Genomic DNA, 25,948 nt, shown 5'->3' with positions numbered 1-25,948 from the left:
TAAGGTGAAACGCCATGGTGTGAAGAACCTAGTAGATGTTGGGTTCATGATTGATATTAATTTTCAATGATTTGCGTTTATAGAATTAGCAAAAAGAGATATAATACGATAAAAAGAGAGTGAGAATGAAAAATGATGAAAGTTATAGTTGATTTTATTATCATTTGTGAAGAAGAATAAAGATAGCACGAATCGAAGAGAAAATGAGTAAATAAAGTAAACATTATACCAATGTAAACTTTAACTTTTAATGGAACGAAAGTTATAAAAACAATAGAAGTTGTTGTTATTTTAAAAATTAAACAAAAAAATAATGCATAAATCTAAGCAAAACCTAAAAAATATAAATATAAAATGCATTTTTCCCTTAATTTTTTAAACGACGTAATGTGTTGCCAGGAGGCTACCAGGGTGCAACGCCCGCCCTGCTACGAATTGGTTTCCCGCTCGCACGATGAGCCCAAAAGAATTTCAATTCTAACGTTCGAATGGCGCCGCAATCCTATTGGTCCAGAGCCGCCCAACACGAAAATTGTGGCGGGGCTTCAAAATCACTTGAAACGGCCGCGTATGAATGCTTCTTTTGTTCGATTAAAATAATAAATTTGCATTCAATTTGTAGCTTTGTTCCCGACGCATGCGTTCTTCATCTCCAACAAACAAGTTTCTCCGCCGCTTTCAATTTCCCATCCGCGTGATCGGTTGCTTGCTTTTCCATGGAAAGGTGCGTTTTTTGTTTGGTGAACATTGTATCTCCTTTTTCTCGTAGTGCTTAATCGGTCGAAGACTGAATTCTCAAGAATTGTTCCTCAATTTGGTTAGAGGAACTTAAGTTTCATTCTGCGTTTTGCTGGATTTCGCAGGTTTGCTGTTTCTATATTTGCGACTTAGGGTTTTGGGTGGGATTATTGTGAGCTAAGGTTACTACTGGAAAGTCGTTTTAGGGGTCGAATTTGGAGCATGATTTTGCTGAACTGAGAGTTCTAGCCAGGGGCTTGTTAAAATCGATGTTTGGTGCGAAGCTAGGGCTTTGTTTTTCGGGTCGGAGAGTGATTCTCTGAATATCAATTGTCGGCGAAGAATATGATTGTTGAAGGGACGGTGAAATTCGCAATGCCGAACCTCAAGCGGTGCAAGGCGGAGGGCATTGGTAACCCAGGAGACGACGAGTTGTGCTTTGTGTATCCCAAGGTGCAGAAGACAAATGTTTCTCACTCGGTTCCTCTCAGCGGCTCCGGTCAGTTGCACGGCGAGGAAGTTAAGAAGGATGGTGCAGCACTTTCTGAAGATTACGAATTTTCTTCTGATAAAGGTGAACCTGCGATGCTGAGTAAGAACATAAAATATTGTGAAATCTCCACTCAAAGTCAGCAATTGTCCACCGAAGAGGACTTGGAGGATGAGTTCAATTTCCATAAACACAATACTAATCTCTCTTCTCTGAAAGCTGAGGGAGGAGAGAGCGTCTGCAATGGGTTGAAGGATTTTGTTACTAAAATAAATTCAATGTCGCATAGTTCTGTCACCTCGGTTCGTGATGGTAGTGCTTCACCTTTGTTAGAAACTGCTGAGTACCCACAATTATTGGCCAGTACTTCTGAAGGCAATGAGAGATTGGCAGAGCAGAAAGCTGCAAAGAGGAGGGACTTTTATAAGCCAGAGGATTTTGTTTTGGGTGATATAGTATGGGCAAAGTCAGGGACGAAATACCCAGCCTGGCCAGCTATTGTGATTGATCCTATGCAGCAAGCTCCTCAAACAGTCTTGAGGGTTTGTGTTCCTGGATCTGTTTGTGTGATGTATTTTGGCTATTCAAAAAATGGAAAACAAAGGGTGATCTCTCTCTCTCTCCCCAAATACAATCAGGCACATTCAGTAGTTAAAATTTATACCTGTTTATTCTACTTTTGCTGGACCTCACTTAATGATCATTGGCAGGACTATGCATGGGTGAAAGATGGCATGATTTTTCCTTTCCTGGATTATTTGGACAGGTGTGTATAATGTGGAATTTTTTCATAATTGAAAACCACTTCAAAAAGAAATTTAAGAAAATCAAACTCTGACAAACTTTTTTCCAATTCTAAAACTCTGACATGATTTCCTGTTCAAAACAAATTTAAAACTCTTGATTGAGGAGGTGTGTAATGACAAATACCAAAACTGTAAAAATGGTTTTAGAAAAAAAATGAATAAACCCCTTTTGTCATTTCTGCATAAGTGAAGAAACCTTAAAACCGGTTTCACAGTTTTGCTTAAGAAGAAGAAACTCTATTTATGGTTTCTGCCTTCTTTATTTGTTCCTGCCAAAAAGGTAGGAACATATTTTCTGCCAAAGGCAGAAGGCAGGAAACATATTCCTGTGATTTCCTGTGGTTTCTGCCCAAGGAAAGAAACCATTTGGTGGTTTCTTGTGTCACACCCCCTGTATGGGTTGTATAACCAGTTATGAACCCTAAGCTAAGATTTAAAGTTCACGAAACCTAAAATCCACTCATTTAATTTCATTGAAAATCTCCAATATTTTACAGAAGAAATAACTGAAATAAAAACCACTTGTATCCTTAAAGATTTCATAATTAAAACCATTGATAATAGCTGAAAATTAAACTATTCCAAATTGAGTCCACTGGTAATCTTCTGACCCGAGTCCACATTTAGCTTCGTTAATCCTGCTTACTTGAAAAATATGTTAGAAGAATGGTGAGCTTACAACCTAGTGAAGGTTGTTGAAGGATTGGTTTCAGACCAATCAAAGCAGTGATTGTATTTTTATGTTTGTGTTTGCTATTGTAGAAGATTTGTTTTATTGTAGGCAGTTAAAATAATTTGTTAGGTGGTTGAGGCTAGTATAAGCTAGCCTCGTCATTGCTCTCGAGAAGGCTTGTAATTCTTTTATTCTTTCAATACAATTTATTGAGGAATTTTTCTTCCTTTTGTTTTTTGTTTCTTTCCACTATGAAGCTCTTGCTTCATGGTATCAAAGCCATCGACTAACGTCAATGGCTTCTCACGATTCTATCTCTCCGTCATTGCCTCATTCTTCTTCTACTTTGTCCTCGGCCACTACATCTAATTTTTTAGCAGTGGCAAAGGCTTTTAATTTCATTCCTACTAAGCTTGATTCCGGAAATTACTTGTATTGGAAGGCGCAGATCTTGGCCATAATTAGGGCTTTTGATCTGTTGCCTTTCATCAACAAGGCCACACTACCTCCTAAGTACATCGCGTTCGAGCATGAAGAGCCAGTTGTTAATCTGGAGTATCTTAGCTGGATCAGGTTAGATCAGTTACTCTTAGGATGGCTATTCTCTACTATAGACAAGGATGTTCTCCTCCAGGTAATTCACTGTGAGTCAGCGACTGAGGTATGGACAATTCTTGAGAACTTGTATTCTCAGTAGACTGTTGCTAGGTCTTTTCAGTTAAAGCAACAACTTAGATTTATTAAGAAGCATGATTTGTCCATTAATGGTTATATCTTGAAGATTAAGACTATAGGTCATGCCTTAGCGGTTATTGGAGAGCCTCTTAATGATAAAGATTTGTTAATGGCAATTTTACATGGCTTGGATGATGATTATGAAACTGTTATAAGCTTGATTACATATCAAATGGATGAAATCAGTATAGAAAAGGTTCAATATCTCCTACTTATGCATGAACAAAGACTTGTTGGGCAGCATATATCTAATTAGTCCTCTGTACATGATTTTGATTCTACAATTGTGCATGTTAATGTGGCCTCACAATTGTTTAGAGGTGGAAGTAGTTCTAGCAAAGGAATTTTTTTCAGTAGAGTTCAATTCGATGCACAAAGCAGTGGTTATAGAGGAGGTAGAGGTAGAGGTAGGACCTCTGGCAGATGCATTTACTACCAATTGTGTGGGAAACCTGGCCACTTCCTTGATAGATGTTTCCATTAGTTTGATAGGACATTCCAGCATAATGTGAGTTCCTTTGGTAGAGGAGGTTGTGTGGTCCAGTTTGATCCTCAGGCCTTTGTCACATCTCAGGAGTCTAATAGCGATTTCCATGAGTCTAATGGAGCTTTATTGACTGATCTAGGGTTTGCACCTAGGGCTCACTACGACTATTCACCACACTCTTCAGAAATAGTCTCAAGTCTACTCATCAACACCTCATCCTCATGTTGACCTTGGCTGGTGTGTAGACTCTGGTGCTACAAACCATATTACTTCCAGTTTGAGCAATTTGTCTCTCCATTTTCCCTATGGTGGTAGAGATAAAGTTGCCGTAGACAATGGTAAGACTCTTTCTATTGCTAATGTTAGACTTCGCCAAATGTTTACTCAAACTAACCCTACTTCTCTTCTTTCTTTACCACGCATTCTTCATGTTCCTAGTATAAAGAAGAACTTGATTAGTGTTTCTTAGCTTACTAATGATCATCCTGTGGTTGCTGAGTTTCACTATAATTGTTGTTTAATTAAGGACAAGGATTTTGGCCAGGTGCTACTTTGAGGAACACTTAAGGATGGTCTGTATCAGCTTGCACCATCATTTGTTCATGCTAATTCCCAAGTTGTTTCTACTTGTTCCTCTAGCCATCCTGCTGTGGCCGTTTTTCCCAGGGCATCTAATGTTCTTTCAAAGATGTCTAATGAGTCTTTTGTTTCCTGTTTGAATAATTGTAAAGGACAGAGTCTGTCCTTTTCTAGTGGATCACCTAGCATGCTAGGTTGGGTTATCCTTCTTACGGTGTATTGCAACACATTCTTAATACAATGAATATTCCTTGTTCTACTACCAATTTTTCATTTTGTGACTCTTGTAAGATGGGTAAAATTTATCAGCTTCCTTTTGTTAATTGTCCAATTACAGGAACGAGTCCCTTGGAATTAGTGTATTCAGATTTGTGGGGTCGTTTTCCTGTTCTTTCTACTGAGGGGTATCGTTATTACATTGTGTTTGTGGATGCTTACACTAGTTATACATGGCTGTATCCTTTGAGACGAAAATCTGATTCTTTGTTTATCTTTAAGACCTTTCACAAATTTGTTGAGCTACAATTTCAATCTAAACTTAAGGCCCTCCAAATAGACAATGGTGGAGAATTTAAGACCTTCCTACCTTACCTACATGCCTATGGTATTCAATCTCGCTTTTCTTGTCCTTATACACACCAACAAAATGGTGTTGCTGAATGAAAACATAGACATATAATTGAGATGAGACTTACACTTTTAGCCCAGGCTCACGTGCCTTTAAAATTTTGGGTAGAAGCCTTCCAAATAGCTGTTTATATCATTAATTTGCTAACGGCTTCACCCATTCAATTCCAAACTCCTTTTGAAAAACTCTATCACAAACAACCCAATTACATGCAGTTGCAACCCTTTGGTTATGCTTGTTTTCCATACCTTAGACCTTATAACAATTACAAATTCAATTTCCACTCTACCAAGTGTGTATTTCTTGGCTACAGTCATGTGCAAGCTAGGTATAGATGTATGCATCCTTCAGGTAGTGTCTATGTGTTAAGACATGTTAATTTCAATCCCGAGGAGTTTCCTTTATCTCAGTTGTTCTCTGTTTCACCAACCCCTCAGTCAGTGTCCAATGGTTCGTCAACTGATATTCTAAACTCTACTTGTCCAACTCCTTCTTGCTCATCTCCTCAAGTAGCACCACCAAATTCTTCTGTTCTTCCTCCTATCACCAATTATGTTTTACCTTTTCCTGAGCAAACTTCTCCTTCTCTTTCTTCTTTTGCTATTCCTATTGAGCATGTTGCTCCAGCCAAGCCAACAAAATCTAAAGCTGCTCCAATGTCTTCTATTCATCCAATGATTACTAGAGCAAAAGCAAAACATATTGGTCTTTCTCCTCATGCCTTAGTGAGCTCTCTAGAGCCAAATTATGTTCAAGAAGCTCTCTCAAACCCAAATTGGATAAAAGCTATGGAGGAAGAGTATTTTTCCCTATAGAGGAATCACACATGGGATCTTGTTCCCTTCTCCTCAAACATGAATCTGATTGATTGCAAGTGAGTTTTCAGGATTAAGTACAATTCAAATGGCTCTATTCTTATGTACAAAGCTCAGCTAGTTGCTAAGGGGTTTCTCAAAACACCTAGGGTTGATTTTGCTTAAACATTCAGTCTAGTTGTTAAGGCTCCTACAATTCGAGTCTTGTTTTCTTTAGCTATGACCTTTGGCTGGGATATCTAGCAGGTTGATGTCAACAATGTATTTCTTAATGGGGATTTACATGAGGCAGTGTTTATGTCATAGCCTGAAGGTTTTGTGCATCAACAGTTTCCTTCTCATGTGTGTCGCTTGAGAAAGTCTCTCTATGGACTTAAGCAAGCTCCAAGGGCTTGGTATGCTAAGTTGCGATCAGCTTTGCAAGATTGGGGCTTTATTAGAGCTGTTTTAAATGCTTCCTTGTTCATTAAGAGGACTCCAACTTTTGTGCTGTTTGTGTTGGTATGTGTGGATGACATTCTGATTATTGGGTCTGATTCTATGGACTTGCATGCTTGTATCCAGGATTTAGACACCTATTTTGCCCTCAAGACTCTTGGTTCATTTAACTATTTCTTAGGGTTCAAAGCTTATAGGGACTGTACGGGTATCTACCTAACTCAGTCCAAATATACCCTGGATTTGTTGAAGAAGGCTGCAATGCAAGATTGCAAGCCTTGTGCCACCCCTATGAGTTCGGGTGTCTCCTTAACTGATGAGGGGGATTTGTTTTCAGACCCTTCTCTTTATTGAACAGTCGTTAGCTCACTTCAATATCTGACTTATACAAGACCTGATGTGGTGTTTATGGTATACAAGTTAAGTCAGTTTTTGTCCTCTCCCAAGGTTCAACATTGGTTGGCTTGCAAGAGACTGCTTCCATGTCTCAAGGGTACAGTTGGTTAGGGGCTGGTTTTCACTCATTCCCCTCAAGATTTATCTCTCACAGTGTACACCGATGCTGATCATGTAGGGTGTAAAAGTTACTAGACATTCTACTAATGGCTTGTGTGTGTTCCTTGGCAGCAACCTATTGGTTTGGAGTTCAAAGAAGCAGACTGTTGCGCCCAGATCTGTTGGAGAGGCTGAATATAGGGCAGTGGCACAAGGTGTGATAGAAGTTCTACGGTTGAAGTCTCTGTTTTTAGAATTAGGTTATCCATGTGTTCATACGCCTATTCTTTGGTGTGATAACCTAGCAGCCAAGTGTATAGCAGAAAATCCGGTGTTTCATTCTAGAACTAAACATATTGAGATTGATGTACACTTTGTGAGAGAGAAAGTTGAATGCGGTGATGTTGAGATTCGGTATATTCCTACATTGCATCAAGTGGCTGACATATTTACTAAAGGGTTGCCAAGGGATAGATTTATGTATTTGTGTGATAAGCTGGGCTTAAGGTGTCAGCTTAAGGTGACACCTATGCTTCAGCATTCAGCAACTACAGGAAAGTCTGCTATGGAGTCTGGTTTGAGGGGGCATGTGGAAGGATTGGTTTCAGACCAATCAAAGCAGTGATTGTATTTTTATGTTTGTGTATGCTGTTGTAGAGGATCTGTTTTATTGTAGGCGGTTAAAAGAATTTGTTAGGCAGTTGAGGCTAGTATATAAGCTAGCCTCGTCATTGCTCTCAAGAAGGCTTGTAATTCTTTTCTTCTTTCAATACAATTTACTAAGGAACTTTTCTTCCTTTTGTTTTCTGTTTCTTTCCACTGTGAAGCTCTCGCTTCAAAGGTTACCCTGCATAATAGATCAATAATCAAAATATATGTAAACAATAAAAACAAATTTCAGTTTTAAGTATTCACTAGTATTCCCTATGCAACATGTGTCAACAAAAGAAATCAATTCATGTAGCATCACTTAGCATATCTATCAAATTTCCATGAACAAAACATTCAACAAATATTTCAATGGCAATATAGCTTAGATTCATTGATGCAAGAAGCAGACCCAGTACTCTTCCTGATTCTAGCCAAGCACTACCCAGTACTTTTCTTGGATCTAGCTAGTACCCTTTGTTCTTGGATTCACCAGTACACGGTAATCCAGTACTCTTCTTGGATTTAGTCGGTATACTTAGTTCTTGGAGTCTGCCAATGTGCAAGTTCAAAACATTGTACAACCGTATGCTGACACCTTTGTAAAACCTTTTTCATGTTTCAAAACACAATTTCACGTTCTCAATTTGATTTCAAATAAAAAATCAATGTATATATACCATGTAACAAAATAGGAATTTGTATCATATTAAAATAATTTTTCGAAGATGCATAGGAATAAATTTCAGAACATGTAATACAGCAGAAACCACTCACCTAACCCCCTTGTAGAGAAAATCCACAAAAATCCAGTGCCTTTGCTTCTCATTGATTCTTATAGCTCAAAGTTTGATGATTTATCCTTCTTTAAGCTTGTATTTCTAAGCTTCTTAGGATTCATCCAGTTCCTCTTTGGTTTTTGATTCAATTTCCCCCTTTGTTTCTAGTTCTCCATTTAATCATAACCCTTATCAAATCCTAATCAATAGTATATATGTTTTGCTTCTAGTTTATCCCCAAAATTTACCTCTTTAATCCTAATCCCTTTTCCAACAAGGAATTGGTTTGTTTCCAAATGGACAAGTAAGTCTTCAACAAAGAATTGATTTGTATCCAATTCTTTAATAATCCTGATCCTTCTCAAGTTCTCTTCCAATAATATATGAATGTATATGTATATATCATTCTGGTTTATCACAATTTGCCTGAAACTTAATTTCTGAAATCTAGTTTATCCTCAATTCAAAATTCCAGCCCCATTTAAATCCCTCCACAACTATGATAATCCCTCTCATCTCAATCTCCATTTAGAATCTGAACTCAATTCTGAATGTCTTTGAAATTATGATTAAATTATCCTAATCTACAATTGTTTCAGAAATTTTATTTCCTCTTGGATTTATCTCTTTCTAAAAATTCTGTTTTTGCCTTTTTAAGTAAAACCATGGTTGTGGTTTTGCCTTTGCAGTTTGCTTTCTCTTTTCAAAAGCTTTGTGGTTTATTTGTTTTATCCAGAATCATTTCCCCTGTTTTTTCCTTTTTTCTGAAACAGCTTACATGGCTTTGGTATTTGTTATCACTCGCCTTGTCAGCCAAGAGTTTTGGCAGAAACATGTATAAAAGGAAAAAACTGCAGCACGGTTCTGCATTTTTAAGCAGAACCGTGCCTGTGGTTTTGCCTTTTATTTTAAAATATTTGAAAGAACCGCTTTGTGGTTTATTTGTTTAATTCAGGATCATTTTTGCAGTTTATTCACTTTCTTCGAAACCACTTTCACATTTTTGGTATTTGTTGTCACTTGCCTCATCAACCAAGAGTTTTAGAATTTTTTAAACCATCAAATCATGTCAGAGTTTTAGTAATGGAAAAATTCTGATGCGAGTTTTATTTTCATATATTTTTTTAAAGGAGTTTTAAAGTAATTAAAAACTCTGTATAATGTGAGCTTTAACTTGTAACTAGATTGAGGTTCCAAACTGTGATAATGTTATTAGAGGTTTGACCACAATTTTCCTCCTCCAGATTTCACAGACAGACCCAACTTTATGGCAGCAAGCCAAAAGACTTTGAGATGGCAATAGAGGAAGCGTATTTAGTAGAAAATGGTTACATTGATGCAGGCCTTGGGACTGGGCAGGAAACTTATCCTGCAATGAATCGCGGTGAGGTTGAAGAAGGAACCGGTTCCAACCAGGATCTGGAGTGCTACCCAAATAGGCAGGCATGTTGCTTCAGAGTCTAGTTTTTATCTTATTTTCTTACAGCTTCTTGCAGATGCCGATGCATTTATCGTGAAGCCACTAAAACTAGGCCTGGCACAACTTGGCCAGTGCAAATAGCTGATTCACACCTGAAGAATACTTAAATATCAATTTGTGGGCTTGTACATGCCTGCACTTTTTATTATTTTTTTTGAATTTAAAAATAGATGTTAAATTATTGGTGTGTTCCAGATTATCCAGTTTAATTGTTGCTGTTTGCCATATCTGTTTTATATTTATTAGGAGCATGATTTTTGAGTAATCCTTGTTCTTGGCTTTAGGTTTATTTTCAATTCATTAGGTTGATTTTTGCAAGGTCTTTGGTCTAACAAATCATGAAGTGACAAGGTATTAATAAGCTTATGGGTTCATCCAACTACATTATAAAAGATGTTGCACTAGCTTTAGGGTTTCTTTGTAGTCAACTTGTTGCAGACCAAATGAATATTTGAAATTTTGTTCACCAGCTGAGAGGACAAAAGAATTGGTACCTAATTTGATCCCTGTAAGAATGCATGACACTCATAGGTTGGCCTTATAAAGTGCTAAAACTGACAATAGTTGGTAATCCAAGTAGTGATCCATCGTCTAGGTTTCAGACTGGTGAGTTTAGTATGAAATCCAGTCAAATCTGGGGATTTCAATGGTCAAGTTTTGTGAATCCAGGATCACTTTAATTTTCTTATTCTATGCATCAGAGGCCATGTTAATCATATCAGATAGAAGTGTAAACTTGCATAGCATAAAGCTAAAACTTGAGACCTATTGGCTAATCAGTTTTCTTCCAATAATCAAACGGTTGGTTTTGTTTGGCTGGTAAATGCTGTATTCTTTTGTTATTTGATAGGGGCTAGAGCATATTGGATACATGCACACCCAGCATTTACTGTTAATATAGTTAGTTACATGAACTTGATGAATATAACTTGCAAATTGTTTAAATGATTCTACATATGTATCTATTTTTTGTATTTTCTTATAAGTACATATATAACCTTGAAAGGAAGGCTTTCTTAAACAAAAAAGGTGCTTTTGTTCTTGTTCTTGCAATCTTGAAATTGGTTACTTGATTGGTGATGTTTAACTTAATACTCAGAGAAGCTTATTAGAATGCATTTTTATAAAGCTTTTCCATTTTTCTTTGGATTCAGGATGTGGTAGATCCAGGTTCAATTTCATGCTCTTGAAATTTGAAGATTTTGTGTTTTCCTATGTATAATGGATGTATTTGTATAATTTTTTGTTTTGAAAATTTACCAGGTTTTGGCATTAGATTAATTTTAACTGTCACATTTTGTTTAAAAATGCAACCACTTGGAGAAGTTGGTCAGTTTACTATTGGAAGGAAATTTGTGAAGAAAACCACAGCTAGGGATGTAAATGGGTCCCAATTACCATTTAAAATTAAAATAAGTATAAAAATGAGGATATAGGTATATGGCTTCTTTGAAAATTTATTAAAACAAGAATGTAAATGGGGCTAATTGGGGCCCAATTTACATCTCTAACCAACCACAGCTCAGCAATGGAACTATGCTGAATTCTTATCAATTACTTAAACAGAATGCAAATTACTGTTTTTTCATGGTTCTTCAAATATGTAAACTGTTTCAAGGTGTTTGATTTTTGCTGGATATTTTACCTTGCAGGATTTATCTGTGAAGGACAGACAATGCTGTGATAGCTGTGGTTTGATTGTACCATGCAAAAGAACAAAGAAAAAGAAGGGATCAAGTCATGAAGCTCTATATTTATGCCGGCATTGTACTAAGGTTCGTATCCATTACCTAATTTTTTTTCATGTTTTTCTAAGTTTAGTTTTTGATAATCCAAATTCATATGTATTGCCTCTTTTTTTGGGGTGGGTGGGTTGAAGTTTAGTTTGTAAGTTGAAGGTACAATTCTTATTTTTCATACATGGTTTTCATGTGCGGTTGTTTTAGTTACGGAAATCAAAACAATATTGTGGCATATGTAAGAAGATTTGGCACCATACTGATGGTGGGAACTGGGTGAGATAATCTGCTCCTTCATTTCAGTTTATATCTTTTTGTCTGCCATGATGATTGAATTATTCATGGGATTTTTGATTGTTGATTGGAAAAACTCTTGATTAGGTATGCTGTGATGGTTGTAATGTTTGGGTGCATGCTGACTGTGCCCAAATATCCACCAAACTTCTCAAGGTCTGCTCTTATATCATGCTTAATCTGCATCTTTAGGATTTTTTCTGCATATTTTTGTTTGCATGACTTGCTGAGGTTGAAGAGTCATTGAATGTGTTTATGTTTTGAAGGATCTGAAGGACATTGAGTATTACTGCCCTGAGTGCAAAGGAACGTCAAGTTATGAAGCATCAGCTGTAGGAAAGTGCCAGTCAAAAGATAGGTACATTAGCTCTCACTCTTATCTGCTGTTTGTTTGTGAGAAACAGTGTCTGTCTTATCCTGCAATTTTCCACAACAGAAGTTTTGTGCTTAGTGATATTATGATAATCATTCAAGCAGGTTTCCAGAGGATACTGGAGAAAATGTACTGCCAGATAACCTACCTGTTGTCTGCACTGGCATGGAAGGGCTCTACTTTCCAAGTGTTCATTTGTAAGTTTTGATATTTATTGGTGATTTTTCTAATAAGATCTTCAGAGTTTCTTTACCCTCTTGCAGTTCTTGCTGGAATTCAGCATCTAGTGATATTTGGATATAGCCTTCACGGTATCTCCTAAAAATGGCCCTCCAATCATAGAAAATTTCAATGATTCTCATGTTTGTATGTTGAAAGCAAAGGGGATACAGATGATAGGAAATGTATTCCAATCAAAATTTTCCTAAATTTTCTATTTCAAAGAATGGGCTCCCCTATCAGAATTATAGGTAGATACTGAAAAAGACTGGACCCCTTTCATTTGATATTTTTTTCTTCCCCTCTTTACTGTTCAAAGAAGAAGTTGTTCTGTTAAGTGTATACATATTTTCTATGAAAAACAATATAGAAATAATGGTTATCTAACAAGATACTATGTATAATAAGATCTTGCCTTGGGCGAGTCACAGAGCATGCATTTTCTGCTCGTTTTATTATTTTATAAATTGGATTTATTCTCTAATGGCTCATTTCATATCATGGTTCAAGCGTTAAAATTCTGGAAGGCTTACTATACTTTCTTGAAATTCAAAGCCCATAGAACTCCTGTCAATAGCTCAATCAATTACTTCTTTGGAATGCTCCACCACCACCTCCTTTGCTAAGAATAAGAGAATCAAGCTTTTAGAGGCATATTTACTTAGGAAACCTGAATAATTGGCAATTAAATTGAATCAGATTATTTAGGGATTGTTTGATAGAGCTTATAGCATTATGTTTTTAGTTTTTCATTTTGGGTTCTCATTTTCTGGGTTTGGATTTCATTTTTTAGTTAAAAAATTAAAACTTTTAACATGTTTGATAACTTTGTTGTTATTTTTTTCTTCAAAAAATTGAAAACAGAATCAAGATATGTTTTGATACAAATTTTGTTTATTTTATCTGGTGATTAAAAATATGTATTATGTAACAATTTAATTATATTGACAACTATGCCCTTAATTTAGAAAAAATTACCCTTTTTTGGTTAGAACCCTCTTAGTGATGCATTGTATTGCTCAAGCGTTGTGAAAAATGAGTTAGGGCTCTAGCATTGGCACTTGGATGTGGTGTTAAATCTGCAAGGGACCCTACATTTTCATAGATGGATATGAGTAAAGAAGTTTGTCAAGGATCAAGGTTAAGGATTGGATTATGGAATGTTGGAACTTTGACAAGAAATTCTATAGAAGTGGCAGATGTCTTGATCAAGAATTTATTATTTATGATGTGGAACCACCAGAATTTTGTGAAAGATTGAAGAATTGAAGAATTAGAGAAGAAAAGAAGAGAAGAAGTTTGAGAGAGAGAGGGGGTGGGAGGGGCTAGGGAGAGGAAATTATTTGTATTTAGTATCATCAATCAGTAAAAAATATAAAATCTAAATGTAAATAAAATAAGATAATCGAAAATAATTAAATATCCTATCAATTTGCTAACAAGAGACAAAATCGATTGGTGAGAAAGCTTAAATATTGATTGAATTTGGATTTAAACTTCAATATTCAAAACTTAGTCGGATCCAAAACATGAACTTTAGACAAACTATGAAAAATCATTTGGGTGTAACCCTTCATAGCGATGCGCTACACTGTTCGTGTGTAGTGTCAAGTGAGCTAGGGCCGCTGCATCGGCGCCCGGATGTAGTGACAAATGAGCAAGGGTCCCCGCATTTACTTGGACGGATGTGGGTAAAGAAGTTAATTCAAAATCAAAAACAAAATCAACTTCAAAGTCAAGGCCAAAACCAAAATCATAGATTAAGGATTGGGTCATGGAATATAGGAACATTAACAGGCAAAGCTATGGAAGTGGTAGATGTGATGATTAGGAGAAAGATTAATATTATGTGCCATTAAGAGACAAGATGGGTAGGGAAAAAAACAAAAAATTTATCAGAAACTGGATATAAAATATGGTATACAAGAAATTATCGAGCGAAAAATGGAGTGGGGGTTATTACGGATAAAAGCTCAGTAGATGAGGTAGTAGATGTAAAGAGAATAGGGGATATGATTATTATGGTGAAGATTGATATATGAAGAATGACTATGAATATCTTTAGTACATATGCACCACAAGCGGGGTTAGGTGAGGAGATAAAAGCAAATTTCTGGGAGAACTTAGAGGGACTCATACAAATGATACTAAGAGGAGAGAAAGTAATTATAGGAGGTGACTTAAATGGTCACGTGGGTAGAGATGGAAACAGCTATAGAGAGGTACATGGAGGGTGTGGATTCGGGGAAATTAATAATGAGGGTAAGTCTATTCTAGATTTTGCTATGGCATATGGGCTTATCATAACCAATACTAGGTTCAAAAAACGGGATGAATACTTAATCACATATAAAAATGTTACATCAAGCACTCAAATAGATTACTTCCTCATGAGATAAGAGGATCGGTTATGTTGTAAGGATTGTAAGGTAATACCGGGGGAGTGTTTGACTACTCAACATAGACTTTTGGTACTTGATGTCCAAGTAAGAAATTGGAAGAGAAAAAATTGCATAAAACAAAATCCAAGAATTAGGTGGTGGGATTTAAAAGGGGAGAAACAACTAATCTTCAAAAAAAAAATTAAGGGGTAGAAGGGAATGGAATGGAGAAGGATCGACAAACCAAATGTGGAGGGAAATGGCATTGCCCTCAGAAGCACGACAAAGGTAGTCCTTGGAGAGACAAATGGTAGAGCCCCAAACCTTAAAGAGTTTTGGTGGTGGAATGAAGAGGTATAATTGAAAATTAGAAAAAGAAAACTTTCTATAAGGCTATATATTAGTGCAACAATGAAGAAAACCTACAAAATTATAAAGGAGCAAAGAAGGCAGCAAAAATAGCTGTTAGTGAAGCAAGGTCAAAAGCATATGAGAATCTATATAAACGACTTGATACAAAAGATGGAGAAATGGATATATATAAATTAGCTAAAGCAAGAAAAAGAAAAACAAGAGATCTAAACCAAGTGAAATGCATAAAAGATGAAAACCAAAATGTATTAGTGAATGAGGGAGCGATTAAGGAGAGATGGAAGGAGTATTTCACAAAATTATTCAATGATGGTGGGGACACAAGAGTTAGGTTGGGACATCTTAGTAATTTCGAAGGGAACGTGAACTATACATTTTTATTGATGTATAAGTTCAAATGAAATAAGGCAAGCATTAAAAAAGATGAAAAATCATAAGACGGTGTGATCGGATAATATACTAATAGAAGCATGAAAATGCATGGGAGAAGAGGGTATCTCCTAGTTTACGAAATTATTTAACACAATCCTTAAATCAAAAAAGATGCCAGATGAGTGGAGGAAGAGTACTTTGGTTCCTATATATAAGAACAAAAGAGATGTTTAAAATTGTGAAAACTACAGAGGAATTAAGTTAATGAGCCATACCATAAAACTTTAGGAGAGAGTAATAGAGCAGAGACTCAGAAAAGAAACATATGTCTCGGAAAATTAGTTTGGTTTCATGCCTGGTAGGTCAACAATGGAAGCTATATTCCTACTAAGGTGCCTAATGGAAAGGTTCGGGATAAGTAGAAAGACCTGTATATGGTGTTTATAGATCTAGAAAAGACCTATGATAGGGTCCCTAGAAAAGTATTATGGAGTGTTTTAGAGAAGAAAAGAGTCCAAATAACCTATATACAAGCCCTTAAGGACATGTATTACGATGCAAAGACAAGGGTCAGAACATGCGAAGGGGATACTGAACCGTTTAAAATTACAATGAGACTGCATCAAAGTTTTGCACTAAGCCCATACTTATTTGCTTTAGTAATGGATGAACTCACTAAACACATTTAGATAGAGATGCCATGGTGTATGCTATTTGCAGATGACATAGTGTTGGTGGATGAAAGAAAAGAGGGAGTAAACACTAAGCTTGAGTTGTGGAGAAACAATTTAGAATTTAAGGGATTTAGATTAAGTAGAAGAAAAACAAAATATATGGAATGTAAATTTAGTAAGAATGCAGGAGTAGAGGATGTTATAATAAAATTAGAAGACCAAATCTTACAAAGAAAAGACCATTTTCGATATTTGGGATCAGTGATTCAAAAAGATGGAGAAATTCACAAGGATGTCACGCATAGAATTAAGGTAGGTTGGCTAAAATGGAGAAATACATTGAGGGTGTTATGTGATGGTAAAATCCTATTAAAACTGAAAGGAAAATTCTATAGGACAGCTGTAAGACCAGTCTTGTTGTATGGCTCAGAATGTTGGGCAATCAAATACCAGCATGAGCAAAAGACGAGCGTAGCGGAGATGAGGATGCTAAGATGGATGAGCAACCATACAAGAAAATATAAAATTAAAAAAGAAGTTATTCGTAATAAGGTAGGAGTAGTGCCCATCGAGGAGAAAATGAGAGAGTAGACTAAGATGGTTTGGTCATGTGAGAAGGAGACCAAGAGACGCTCCTGTGAGGAGAGTTGATGAAATGGAAGAATTAGTCAAAAAAAGAGGTAGAGGCAAATCCAATAAGACTTTGGGAGAGATATTAAGTTTGATATGAAGTATATGGGCCTAAATGAAGATATGACAAAAGATAGAAATACATGGAAGTCTAGAATTCATGTAGCTGATTGGATATTATGTTGTTGTATTCAAAGAAGGATTGTAAAAGGAATGGAGTGGGGATTATTACGGATACGAGTAAAAAGGGGCTTATCAACTACCCAAATAAATTACTGATGTAGAACCCCCCCCCCCCCCCCCCCAAGAAAAAAAAAAATAGTAATCCCAATTACTCAAATCAATATTCAATATCAATCATCAAAGTTTGCTTAATAATACATCCCTAAGGGGTTTATATAGACTAGAGAAGGAAGCTAATTAGGAAACACATCAAAGATCAAATCGTATCCTGACTAGAATGGAAATATAATCTTCCTAAAACTACTTATGATAGAAATAAGCAAAGATATTCTAAAACAAATAACAAAATGTATCTTAATAATATAATCTAAAATATCTTCCAAAATATTCTTTACTTGGTCCCCATCAATTACTTTTTTATGAGACAAGAGGATTGCTTATAACAACAACAACATATCCAGTCTTTATCCCATTATGTGGGGTCGGCTACATGAATTTTAGACTTCCATGTATTTTTGTCTTTTGTCATATCTTTATTTAGGCCCATACACTTCATATCAAACTTTAATATCTTTTCCAAAGACAGAAATACATATCTTCATTTAGACAAGAGGATTGCTTATATTGTAAAAATTATGAAGTCATATTAGTAGAATGGCTAACCCCTCAACATAGGCTTAAGGTCTTCAATATACATATAACATTGGAGGGAGAATGATACAAATTGAAGCCTAAGAATCAAACGGTGAACTTTAAAAGGCAAAAAACTAGTCATGCTCAAGGAAATGTGTTAGAAGAAATTGGACTATAAACTCCGAACAAGAGAGAATCTTTGATATGGAACAACCAGGAATTTGTTAAAATTCATAATACATGCTATAATGAGAAAATTGAAAAGGAATATTTTTGTAGAAAAGGAAGCAAATAGTGTAATTTGTGAAGCAAAATTAAAACTTTTATGAAAATTTTGCATTGGCACTTGGCACAAAAGATAGGAAGATATTTATATATATATATCCACATATATATATAATTTATCTAAATCAAGAGAAAGAAAAACAAGAGATTTGAGCCAAATGAACTGCATAAAAGATGAAAACTAAGAGGTGTTAGTAAATGAGGGGCCGATCAAGGAGAAGTGGAAGGAGTAGTTTTTGAAGTTATTTGATGAAGCTGGAGAAATTATTGTTACAGTAGTGCATTTTAGTAACTCTGAAGAAGATAAGAATTACATGTTCTATAGAAGTATTTGTCTAAAGGAAATAAAACAAGCTACAAAATAGATAAAAAATATTGAAGTAGTTGGACCAGGTAATATTCCAATGGAAGCATGGGAATGCATGGGGAAAGAGGGCATTTTTTAGGTAATAAAAGTATTTAATGCAGTCCATAAGTCAAAAAGGATGTCGAAAGAGTGGAAAAGAGATGATCAAAATTGAAAGTTATAGAGAAATCAAGTTAACATTGGGAGAGGGTAATTCAATTGAGCAAGCGTTAAGGTGAGAATGAAGGGCTCCAAAACTCACTTTGGTTTTATGCTTGGTAGGTGAATAATGTAAGCCATCTAGTTATTGAGAAATCTCACGAGAAGGTTTAGAGATAAATAAGAGATTTACATATGATATTTGTAGACTTGAAAAAGTTGATGGTGTCCCTAAAAAATCTTGTGAAAGGTGTAGGACATGAAAGGAGTCTGGATTGATTATATACTGGTTACTCTATACATATATATAATCAGCAAAAACATGTAGATAAATTCTAAAACATTGATACTAAAGAGAGAACATTATTTCTACGAAAGAATTTTTGATTATATTTCACTGAGGTCCATGTTCTATTTTGTATGGTGGCAGATCGAAACAAAAGAACAGGAAAGAAAACCAAACCCTCTAATCATGCTACTCCTAATCCAATAATTCTAGCAGTGTAATCACAATCTCATCAATCTCCCCATCCCACAAATTTGGCTAAATCAATCCCATAAATCTTGCTAACACTCCCTCAAGCTGAGGCAAATATATCTTGTACTCCCAGCTTGTCCAAGATTTTGTGGGAAAAATTGCTCGTAGCACCCTTTTTAACATGTTATCTAGTTTTCACGAGTCTGCATATGGTGTTCAAATTGTTCTATTTAGAGTTTTCTTTGAAATGTCTGTCAATTTTAAATGTGTTCAGTTATACTGAATTGGATTGTGAGCAATACTAGTTCCTTTGTCATCACAATACAGTCTGGTAGGTTCTTCATTCATATATCCTAAACCTCTTAACAAGATCTTCAACCATTTTCACAGTTCGTTGGCCACAGCTCTGAATTCAGTTTCAGCACTAGATCTTTCAACCATAATGTTTCACAGTTCATTGGCCATGGCTCCGAATTTATCTTCAGCACTGGATCTTTCAACTACTTTTTGCTTCTTGCTTCTCCAAGTAACAAGGTTGCCATCTAGAAAAGTGTAAAATCCAGTGGTAGATCTTCTACCAGCCCAATCTGCCTATAAAAGCCTGTCTTCATATGACCATATCTTAGAAAGCATCAAACCTCTTCTCGTTGATGAATTAAGTGACAGAGTATCCTATAGGCTGCTTCCATGTGTACTTCTCATGGTCAACAAATGAATTGACTAACCATACTTACAGCATATGCAATGTCTGGCTAATAAATAGTGTAATTGCCCTGCTGATTGCTGATTTCTCGCTCTCTCTATAGGTGGACTTTTGCTGATATTGCCCCTTTGATTTGATGCTGTAGAAATAGTGACTTGATATATGAAGAAATTTGCTAACTTGATGCTGTAGAAATGGTGAAGGGAACCTGAGTTGGAGTAAGAGAAAAGATGGATGTCATAGCCATTGGTTCTGAACATTGTTGTGAAACTCACGAGTCAACTCGTACGAGTTTATGAGTCATGTAGCTTTGATAAGCTTGGGTCAATTGTTGAGTAGATGATTTAGGGTTGCAATATGGGACCATTTTCTTTCTGTATGAGCATATTGCAATATGGGTCAAGTGTTGAGTAGGTTCTCACTTTTAAGAATGAATGCGAGAACCTAGGAACTTGATATTTTTCTTTCCAGAGACATGTATGCTAGAAAATGAATCAATCAGAAATAAATTGTCTTGGAAACTAGGAACCTGAAACTAGGTTGGTTGGTTAGTCTTGACTTGTTTCTACTTGGCTAGAGAGAATTTTTGTTCACTTCTGTATTATTTTCTAGAGTTGAGTGCAAGTGCGGTTCATGTGGCACAAGGAAGCGCACACTTGGGGAATGGGAACGACATACAGGTTCAAGAGCAAAAAAATGGAAGGTTAGCATTAAAGTGAAGGGATCAATGCTACCACTGGTGAAATGGGTTTGTACCATATCTTTTCATTCTTTAGCTTTGCCATCCATACTGTCTTCTTTAATTGTTTCTTTTATAATGTTATCTCCTTACCTTTCAATTTTATAATCCTTTGTTAGCATCTCTTTTGATCTAAGTAAAGATCAAGTTTAGTGCTGTAGCTTGCTGGGGGAATAGTTGATGTTATTTGGTTTTGATTCACTAACTTTTTCAAAGTTATGCGTTGAATGTTCTGCATTAAATTCTAATGTAGTACTGTGGGTCAGGTCAACTATAGCTGAGTGGACAGGCACTGGTGATGTCGACTTTGTTTGGACTATATTATTATCTACAACAGTAACAAAATGTTTGTCTTGTAATGTGGATAAGTCCAGCATGCATCTTCACTACTGTGTACCCAGTCATGTTACTTGTTTCATCATGTCCTTTTATTTAGTCAAGTCATTGGCTAGTGTTGGAATTGTTTTCTTTTAATTTCCTTTTCTCTAGATTATTTAATCAAAATTTCCTGTCTTGGGTTGGAATAGCTGCAATATAATTTTTTTTTTCCTGTCCCATTAGTCTTGTGAATCTCTAAGATTAGCTGTCAGAAGACTGTACTCGTGTTATTAATTATAGATAATGAATCCACATTTCTCATTTGTCCTACTAACAGTTTTTTTTGTTGCAGATGGAAGAGTATAATGTATATGGTTTTAATCCTCTGAAATTAAGTGAACAGAAGTTTCCTTCCTTTCTCAAAGGTATTATTATACTCCACTGAATATTTTGCGTCCTTAATTTTTGTTTATGTACCCCTTTCTGCATACCTCAAGGTGTGTGCAATCCCACTAACTAAAAATTGATTTACTGCAATAGAGAAATATGAACCTGTTTTTGTAAAGTGGACAACAGAACGGTGTGCTATCTGTAGATGGGTTGAAGATTGGGATGATAACAAAATTATTATCTGCAACAGGTGCTAACCATTATCTGTGAATCTGTGGTGTTTCTTTATATTTTACACATTCAGTATGCATTATACTTGCTGACGAGAGGTTGTACTGAATTAGCCACTCCAGTTGGATTATTTAAGTCAATTTTTTTTCTCACTTTTTGATTCAGGTGTCAAATAGCAGTTCATCAAGAGTGCTATGGAGCAAAACATGTTCAGGATTTTACTTCGTGGGTTTGCAGAGCATGTGAAACTCCTGATATTGAGAGGGAGTGTTGCCTCTGCCCTGTTAAAGGCATCTTACTTATACTCTTATCTGTTAAATATCCTGTTCTTTTTTCTTTTTCCATTCTTTTTGTTTCCATATTTAAACTGCTGCTTCTGTAGGAGGTGCTTTGAAACCAACTGATGTTGACAACATGTGGGTTCATGTTACGTGTGCATGGTTCCGGCCTGAAGTTGCTTTTTTGGATTTTATAAATATGGAACCTGCAGTTGGTATTCTAAGAATTTCTTCAAGTTCTTTTGCAAGGGTATAATTCTTCTTTCAGAGTTATTGTAAAAATATTATTGCTTTATTAAAACAGCCATGGTATTTGCTGGTCATTAAAGCTTCTGACAGATTTCTTTGAGAACCGGAGTATTTTTTTTCTTTTTGGTGATCAAGAAGAAATTAACACATCCATTCTAATTGTCTTCATTCTTGTCACTAATTTCATTCAGCTGGTTAAGGGTGCATTCCACCCATTTGAGTTCAAGTCTCCTCAAAGTTAGCAACGCTGCCAGCCAAAACTTTTTTTTTGGGGGGGGGGGGTGTTGGGGAGTGATTGGATGTCTTTGTTGAATTCTGGAGTTATTGTTACCTGTTAACTGCTGGAGTTGTATAAGTTTTCAATTAACTAACTAAATTTCTCTCATATGCTTGAACTGCAGGTGTGTATAATTTGCAAGCAAATTCATGGTTCTTGCACTCAGTGTTGCATGTGTGCGACTTATTTTCATGTAATGTGTGCATCAAGGGCAGGATATTGTATGGAAGTAAGTCTGTAATGTTACTTATATGTTTCTCCTTGAATGAGTGAAAAATTGAATTTACATATGCTACATATCAAATGAAATGAATTGCTGGTGTTGTAATTTCCTTGTAATTTACATATGTCTTTTTCTTTATTTTTTTTTTCATGTACGTTTACCTTCAACTGTGTTCATGTATCAAAAGCTACACTGTGTTGTGAAAACTCATTTGGATCTCACAACAATTACTATCTTATTCTTGCACCTTACTCAACTCATGCTGGTCAAATTGCAAAATTATTGAAGGAATAATCGCTTTTGTGCAAGGACTCACATTGGTAGGAGTTGCTGCACACATTTTCTTTCATCCAGTGCTGCACATTATAAACATTTTAACTGTTTTTGCTCATTCCTTGCATCTTCGGCATCTTTTACGAGTTCTACACTGTGCCTTGTATTTACAGAAATGTGCAATTGACTACAGTTGTGAAAGTGTGCGAAAGAAATTAGGATACCATCAGCAATTGAATTTTCTTGGGTTAATGCTCATTTATAATTTCTAGGCGGTCAAGCAATATAATAGATAGCAGAGAAGAGAAAGAAGGTGCCTGATTTTTGTAGGACATAGAATATGTTAACTGACTTGAATTCTGTCAGCACTGAAATTTTCTACTGGCTAAGTCGATTAGACCCAAATAGATGGAATGCAAATAAAATAGAAATGTGGATGATCTCAAGTTATTCCAAGAAAAGACCAATTTAGATATCTCAAGTCAATGATCCAAAAAGACAGACATTGAGGATATTATTTATAGAATTAGGGCAAGATGGTTGAAATGAAGTATTGCTTCTAGCTTTTTATATGATTGTAAAATTTCTTTAAAATTGAAAGGGAAGTTTATCAGACAATTATTAGACCGGCTCTATTATATGGCATGGAATGTTAAGTAATAAAGCACAAATATTTGTAGAATATGAGCATAAATATTGGTAATAATAACAAGGTTAGACGAGTTCTTATTGAGGATAAGGTGTGGGAGACGTGACTAAGATGGTTGTTCATGTGTGAAAAGATCAATACATGTTCTTTTGAGGAGATTGGATGGAATGGAACAACTTTGTACTATAAGAGGTAAAGAAAGACTAAGTAAAACTTGGTGGGAAACTCTTCGGCATGGCATTGTTTGTAAAGTTAGGGTTTCAAGATGTAAAATAGAAAGAGACAAAGAAATGAGAAGAAGAAGTCGAAAATGAATTTCGGTAGATCTGAATTAGTTGAATGAAGAAATAAGGCATAGTTGGATATATATACACCAACTATCCTTACTAACAAACTATTACAAGTTACAACAATTGTATTAACAACTTAACTAGCACAACCTTCTAAATACAACATCAACACAACAGCAAAACTAATTATGGTTGTAAAACAAACTACTTGACATTAATTTCTTCTACATTCCCCCTCAAATTAGACTCCCTAGCAGACGTAGAAGACTTGAGTTTAGGATCAATTGATGCTGTAGTTAATAAGGTGTCCATAGGTGACAATTTTAGTCCCAGCTTATCACCCAAGAAAGAACATCTGTCCCTTGACAAACCCTTGGTAAAAATATCAACAATATGATGAAATGTAGGAACATATCTGATTTCAACCTCCCCATTCTCTACCTTCTCACGAACAAAGTGCACATCTATCTCAATATGCTTGGTACGAGAATGAAACACTGGATTTTCTGCTATACTTTTGGCTGCTAAGTTATCACACCATAGAATAGGAACACAACCACAAGGATATCCTATCTCAACAAGCAAAGACTTGAGCCACAATATTTCAGTCACTCCTTGTGCAACTGCTCAATACTTAGCCTCTCTAATAGATTTGGCCACTACAGATTGCTTTCTTGAGCTCCAAACCAATAAATTCTGACCAAGAAAAACACACAACCGACTAGTAGAGCGCCTGGTAACTTTGCAACCAGCATGGTCAGCATCTGTATAAACTGTTAAGGATAAATCTCTAAAAGTAGGAGCAAATAGCAGTCCCAAATCGATAGTTCCCTTAAGATACCTTATCAACTGTTTGCAAGCGAGCCAATGTTGCATTTTGGGAGAAGATAAAAATTGACTTAACTTGTTCGCCACAAAGGTTATATTTGGTTGAGTATATGTCAAATATTGTAGAGACTTAATGATAGTTCGATAAAGAGAAGGATTAGAAAATGAATCACCCTCATCAGTCAATGACACTCCCAAGTTCATAGGGGTAACAGAGGGTTTGCAATCTTGCATGGCTGCCTTTTTCAGTAGATCTAAGGTATACTTTGATTGAGTGAGATATATACCATTAGTAGGGCTGGCAATGACCTGAGCTACTCGTGAGCTGGCTCAAGACTCGACTCGAAAATTGGCTCAATAAGCTAGCTTATGATACAAATGAGCCAAGTTTGAGCTCAAATATTTGGCTTATTTAGTAAATGAGCAGAGCTTGAGCTACCATTAGCTCGACTCATTTGGCTCACGAGCCAGCTTAATATACTTATATATATATTAATTTTATAAATTTATTAAATAAAAAAATATTTATTACTTAATACTCAATAATATAAATATATACTTAATAATTTTATAAATATATTATTTAAATATATATATTATATATATCGCATATATTATTTAAATATATATATACATAAAAGTAAGGTAATAGTCAATTTCAAGCCGAGCCGAGCTGAGCCAGCTCGTAGTCATCATCGAGTCGAGCTCGAGCTAAAAAAATTAGCTCATATCGAGCTCGAGCCGAGCTATGAGCCAAGCTAAAGTCAATCGAGCTGAGCTCGAGTTGGGCTTAGCTCGGCTTATTGCCAGCCCTAACCATTAGCATCTTTAAATGCCTCAAAACCTAGAAAGTAGTTGATAGATCCTAAGGTTTTGAGTGCAAAATGTGTGTCCAAATCTTGAATGCAAGCTCGAAGAGTGATAGGGTCAGAACCCGTAACAAGTATATCATCAACATACACCAATATGAATAGAACATGCTTAGCAGTCCTTTTAATAAACATAGATGCATCAGAAACAACCCTTATAAAACCCTAATTTTGCAATGCTATTCTCAACTTTGTGTATCAAGCTCGAGGGGCTTGCTTAAGACCATATAATGACTTTTTCAATTTACACACATGAGAAGGAAACTAACAGTTTTCAAAACTCTCTGGCTGTGACATGTAAACTTATTCAACAAAGTCTTCATTAAGAAAAGCATTGTTAACGTCTAATTGTTGAATGCCTCAACCAAAAGTAACAGCCAAGGAGAATAAAACTCAAATGGTTAGAGCCTTAATAATAGGACTAAATGTCTCAACATAGTCTATCCCAGGAGTTTGGAGAAAACCCTTGGCTACTAATCGGGTCTTGTACTTAAGAATTGACCCATTAGAATTATATTTGATTCTAAATACCCATTTGTATCCAATGATGTTCATATAAGAGGAAAAAGGAACAAGATCCCATGTATGATTAGGCTGCAGTGCAGAAAACTCTTCTGTCAGGCCTTATGCCAATGAGTATCTAAGAGAGCTTCATGGACTAAACTAGGTTCTAGGATACTCACTAGGGCATGAGGAGAGGTG

The 25,948-nt window shown here is 35.8% G+C and overlaps 1 protein-coding gene across 1 annotated transcript in view; it reads left to right on the top strand.

The window, feature by feature from the left end:
- The first annotated feature begins 428 nt into the window (after window positions 1-428).
- Window positions 429-25,948, top strand: part of LOC127801043 (histone-lysine N-methyltransferase ATX3-like) — a 50,145-nt gene continuing 24,625 nt past the window's right edge. The window contains exons 1-15 of the mRNA XM_052335843.1: window positions 429-724; window positions 864-1,833; window positions 1,939-1,994; window positions 9,556-9,754; window positions 11,444-11,566; window positions 11,738-11,806; window positions 11,912-11,980; window positions 12,091-12,182; window positions 12,302-12,394; window positions 20,245-20,380; window positions 21,042-21,114; window positions 21,230-21,329; window positions 21,476-21,600; window positions 21,693-21,838; window positions 22,239-22,343. Coding sequence (XP_052191803.1) covers window positions 1,084-1,833; window positions 1,939-1,994; window positions 9,556-9,754; window positions 11,444-11,566; window positions 11,738-11,806; window positions 11,912-11,980; window positions 12,091-12,182; window positions 12,302-12,394; window positions 20,245-20,380; window positions 21,042-21,114; window positions 21,230-21,329; window positions 21,476-21,600; window positions 21,693-21,838; window positions 22,239-22,343 — 2,136 coding nt within the window. The 5' untranslated portion in view covers window positions 429-724; window positions 864-1,083. The remainder of the gene's footprint in view (window positions 725-863; window positions 1,834-1,938; window positions 1,995-9,555; window positions 9,755-11,443; window positions 11,567-11,737; window positions 11,807-11,911; window positions 11,981-12,090; window positions 12,183-12,301; window positions 12,395-20,244; window positions 20,381-21,041; window positions 21,115-21,229; window positions 21,330-21,475; window positions 21,601-21,692; window positions 21,839-22,238; window positions 22,344-25,948) is intronic.

This window comes from Diospyros lotus, chromosome 5 (assembly GCF_014633365.1).
Source record: "Diospyros lotus cultivar Yz01 chromosome 5, ASM1463336v1, whole genome shotgun sequence".
NCBI classification, from domain to species: Eukaryota; Viridiplantae; Streptophyta; class Magnoliopsida; order Ericales; family Ebenaceae; genus Diospyros; species Diospyros lotus.
This window is presented reverse-complemented; position numbering and strand designations above follow the sequence as displayed.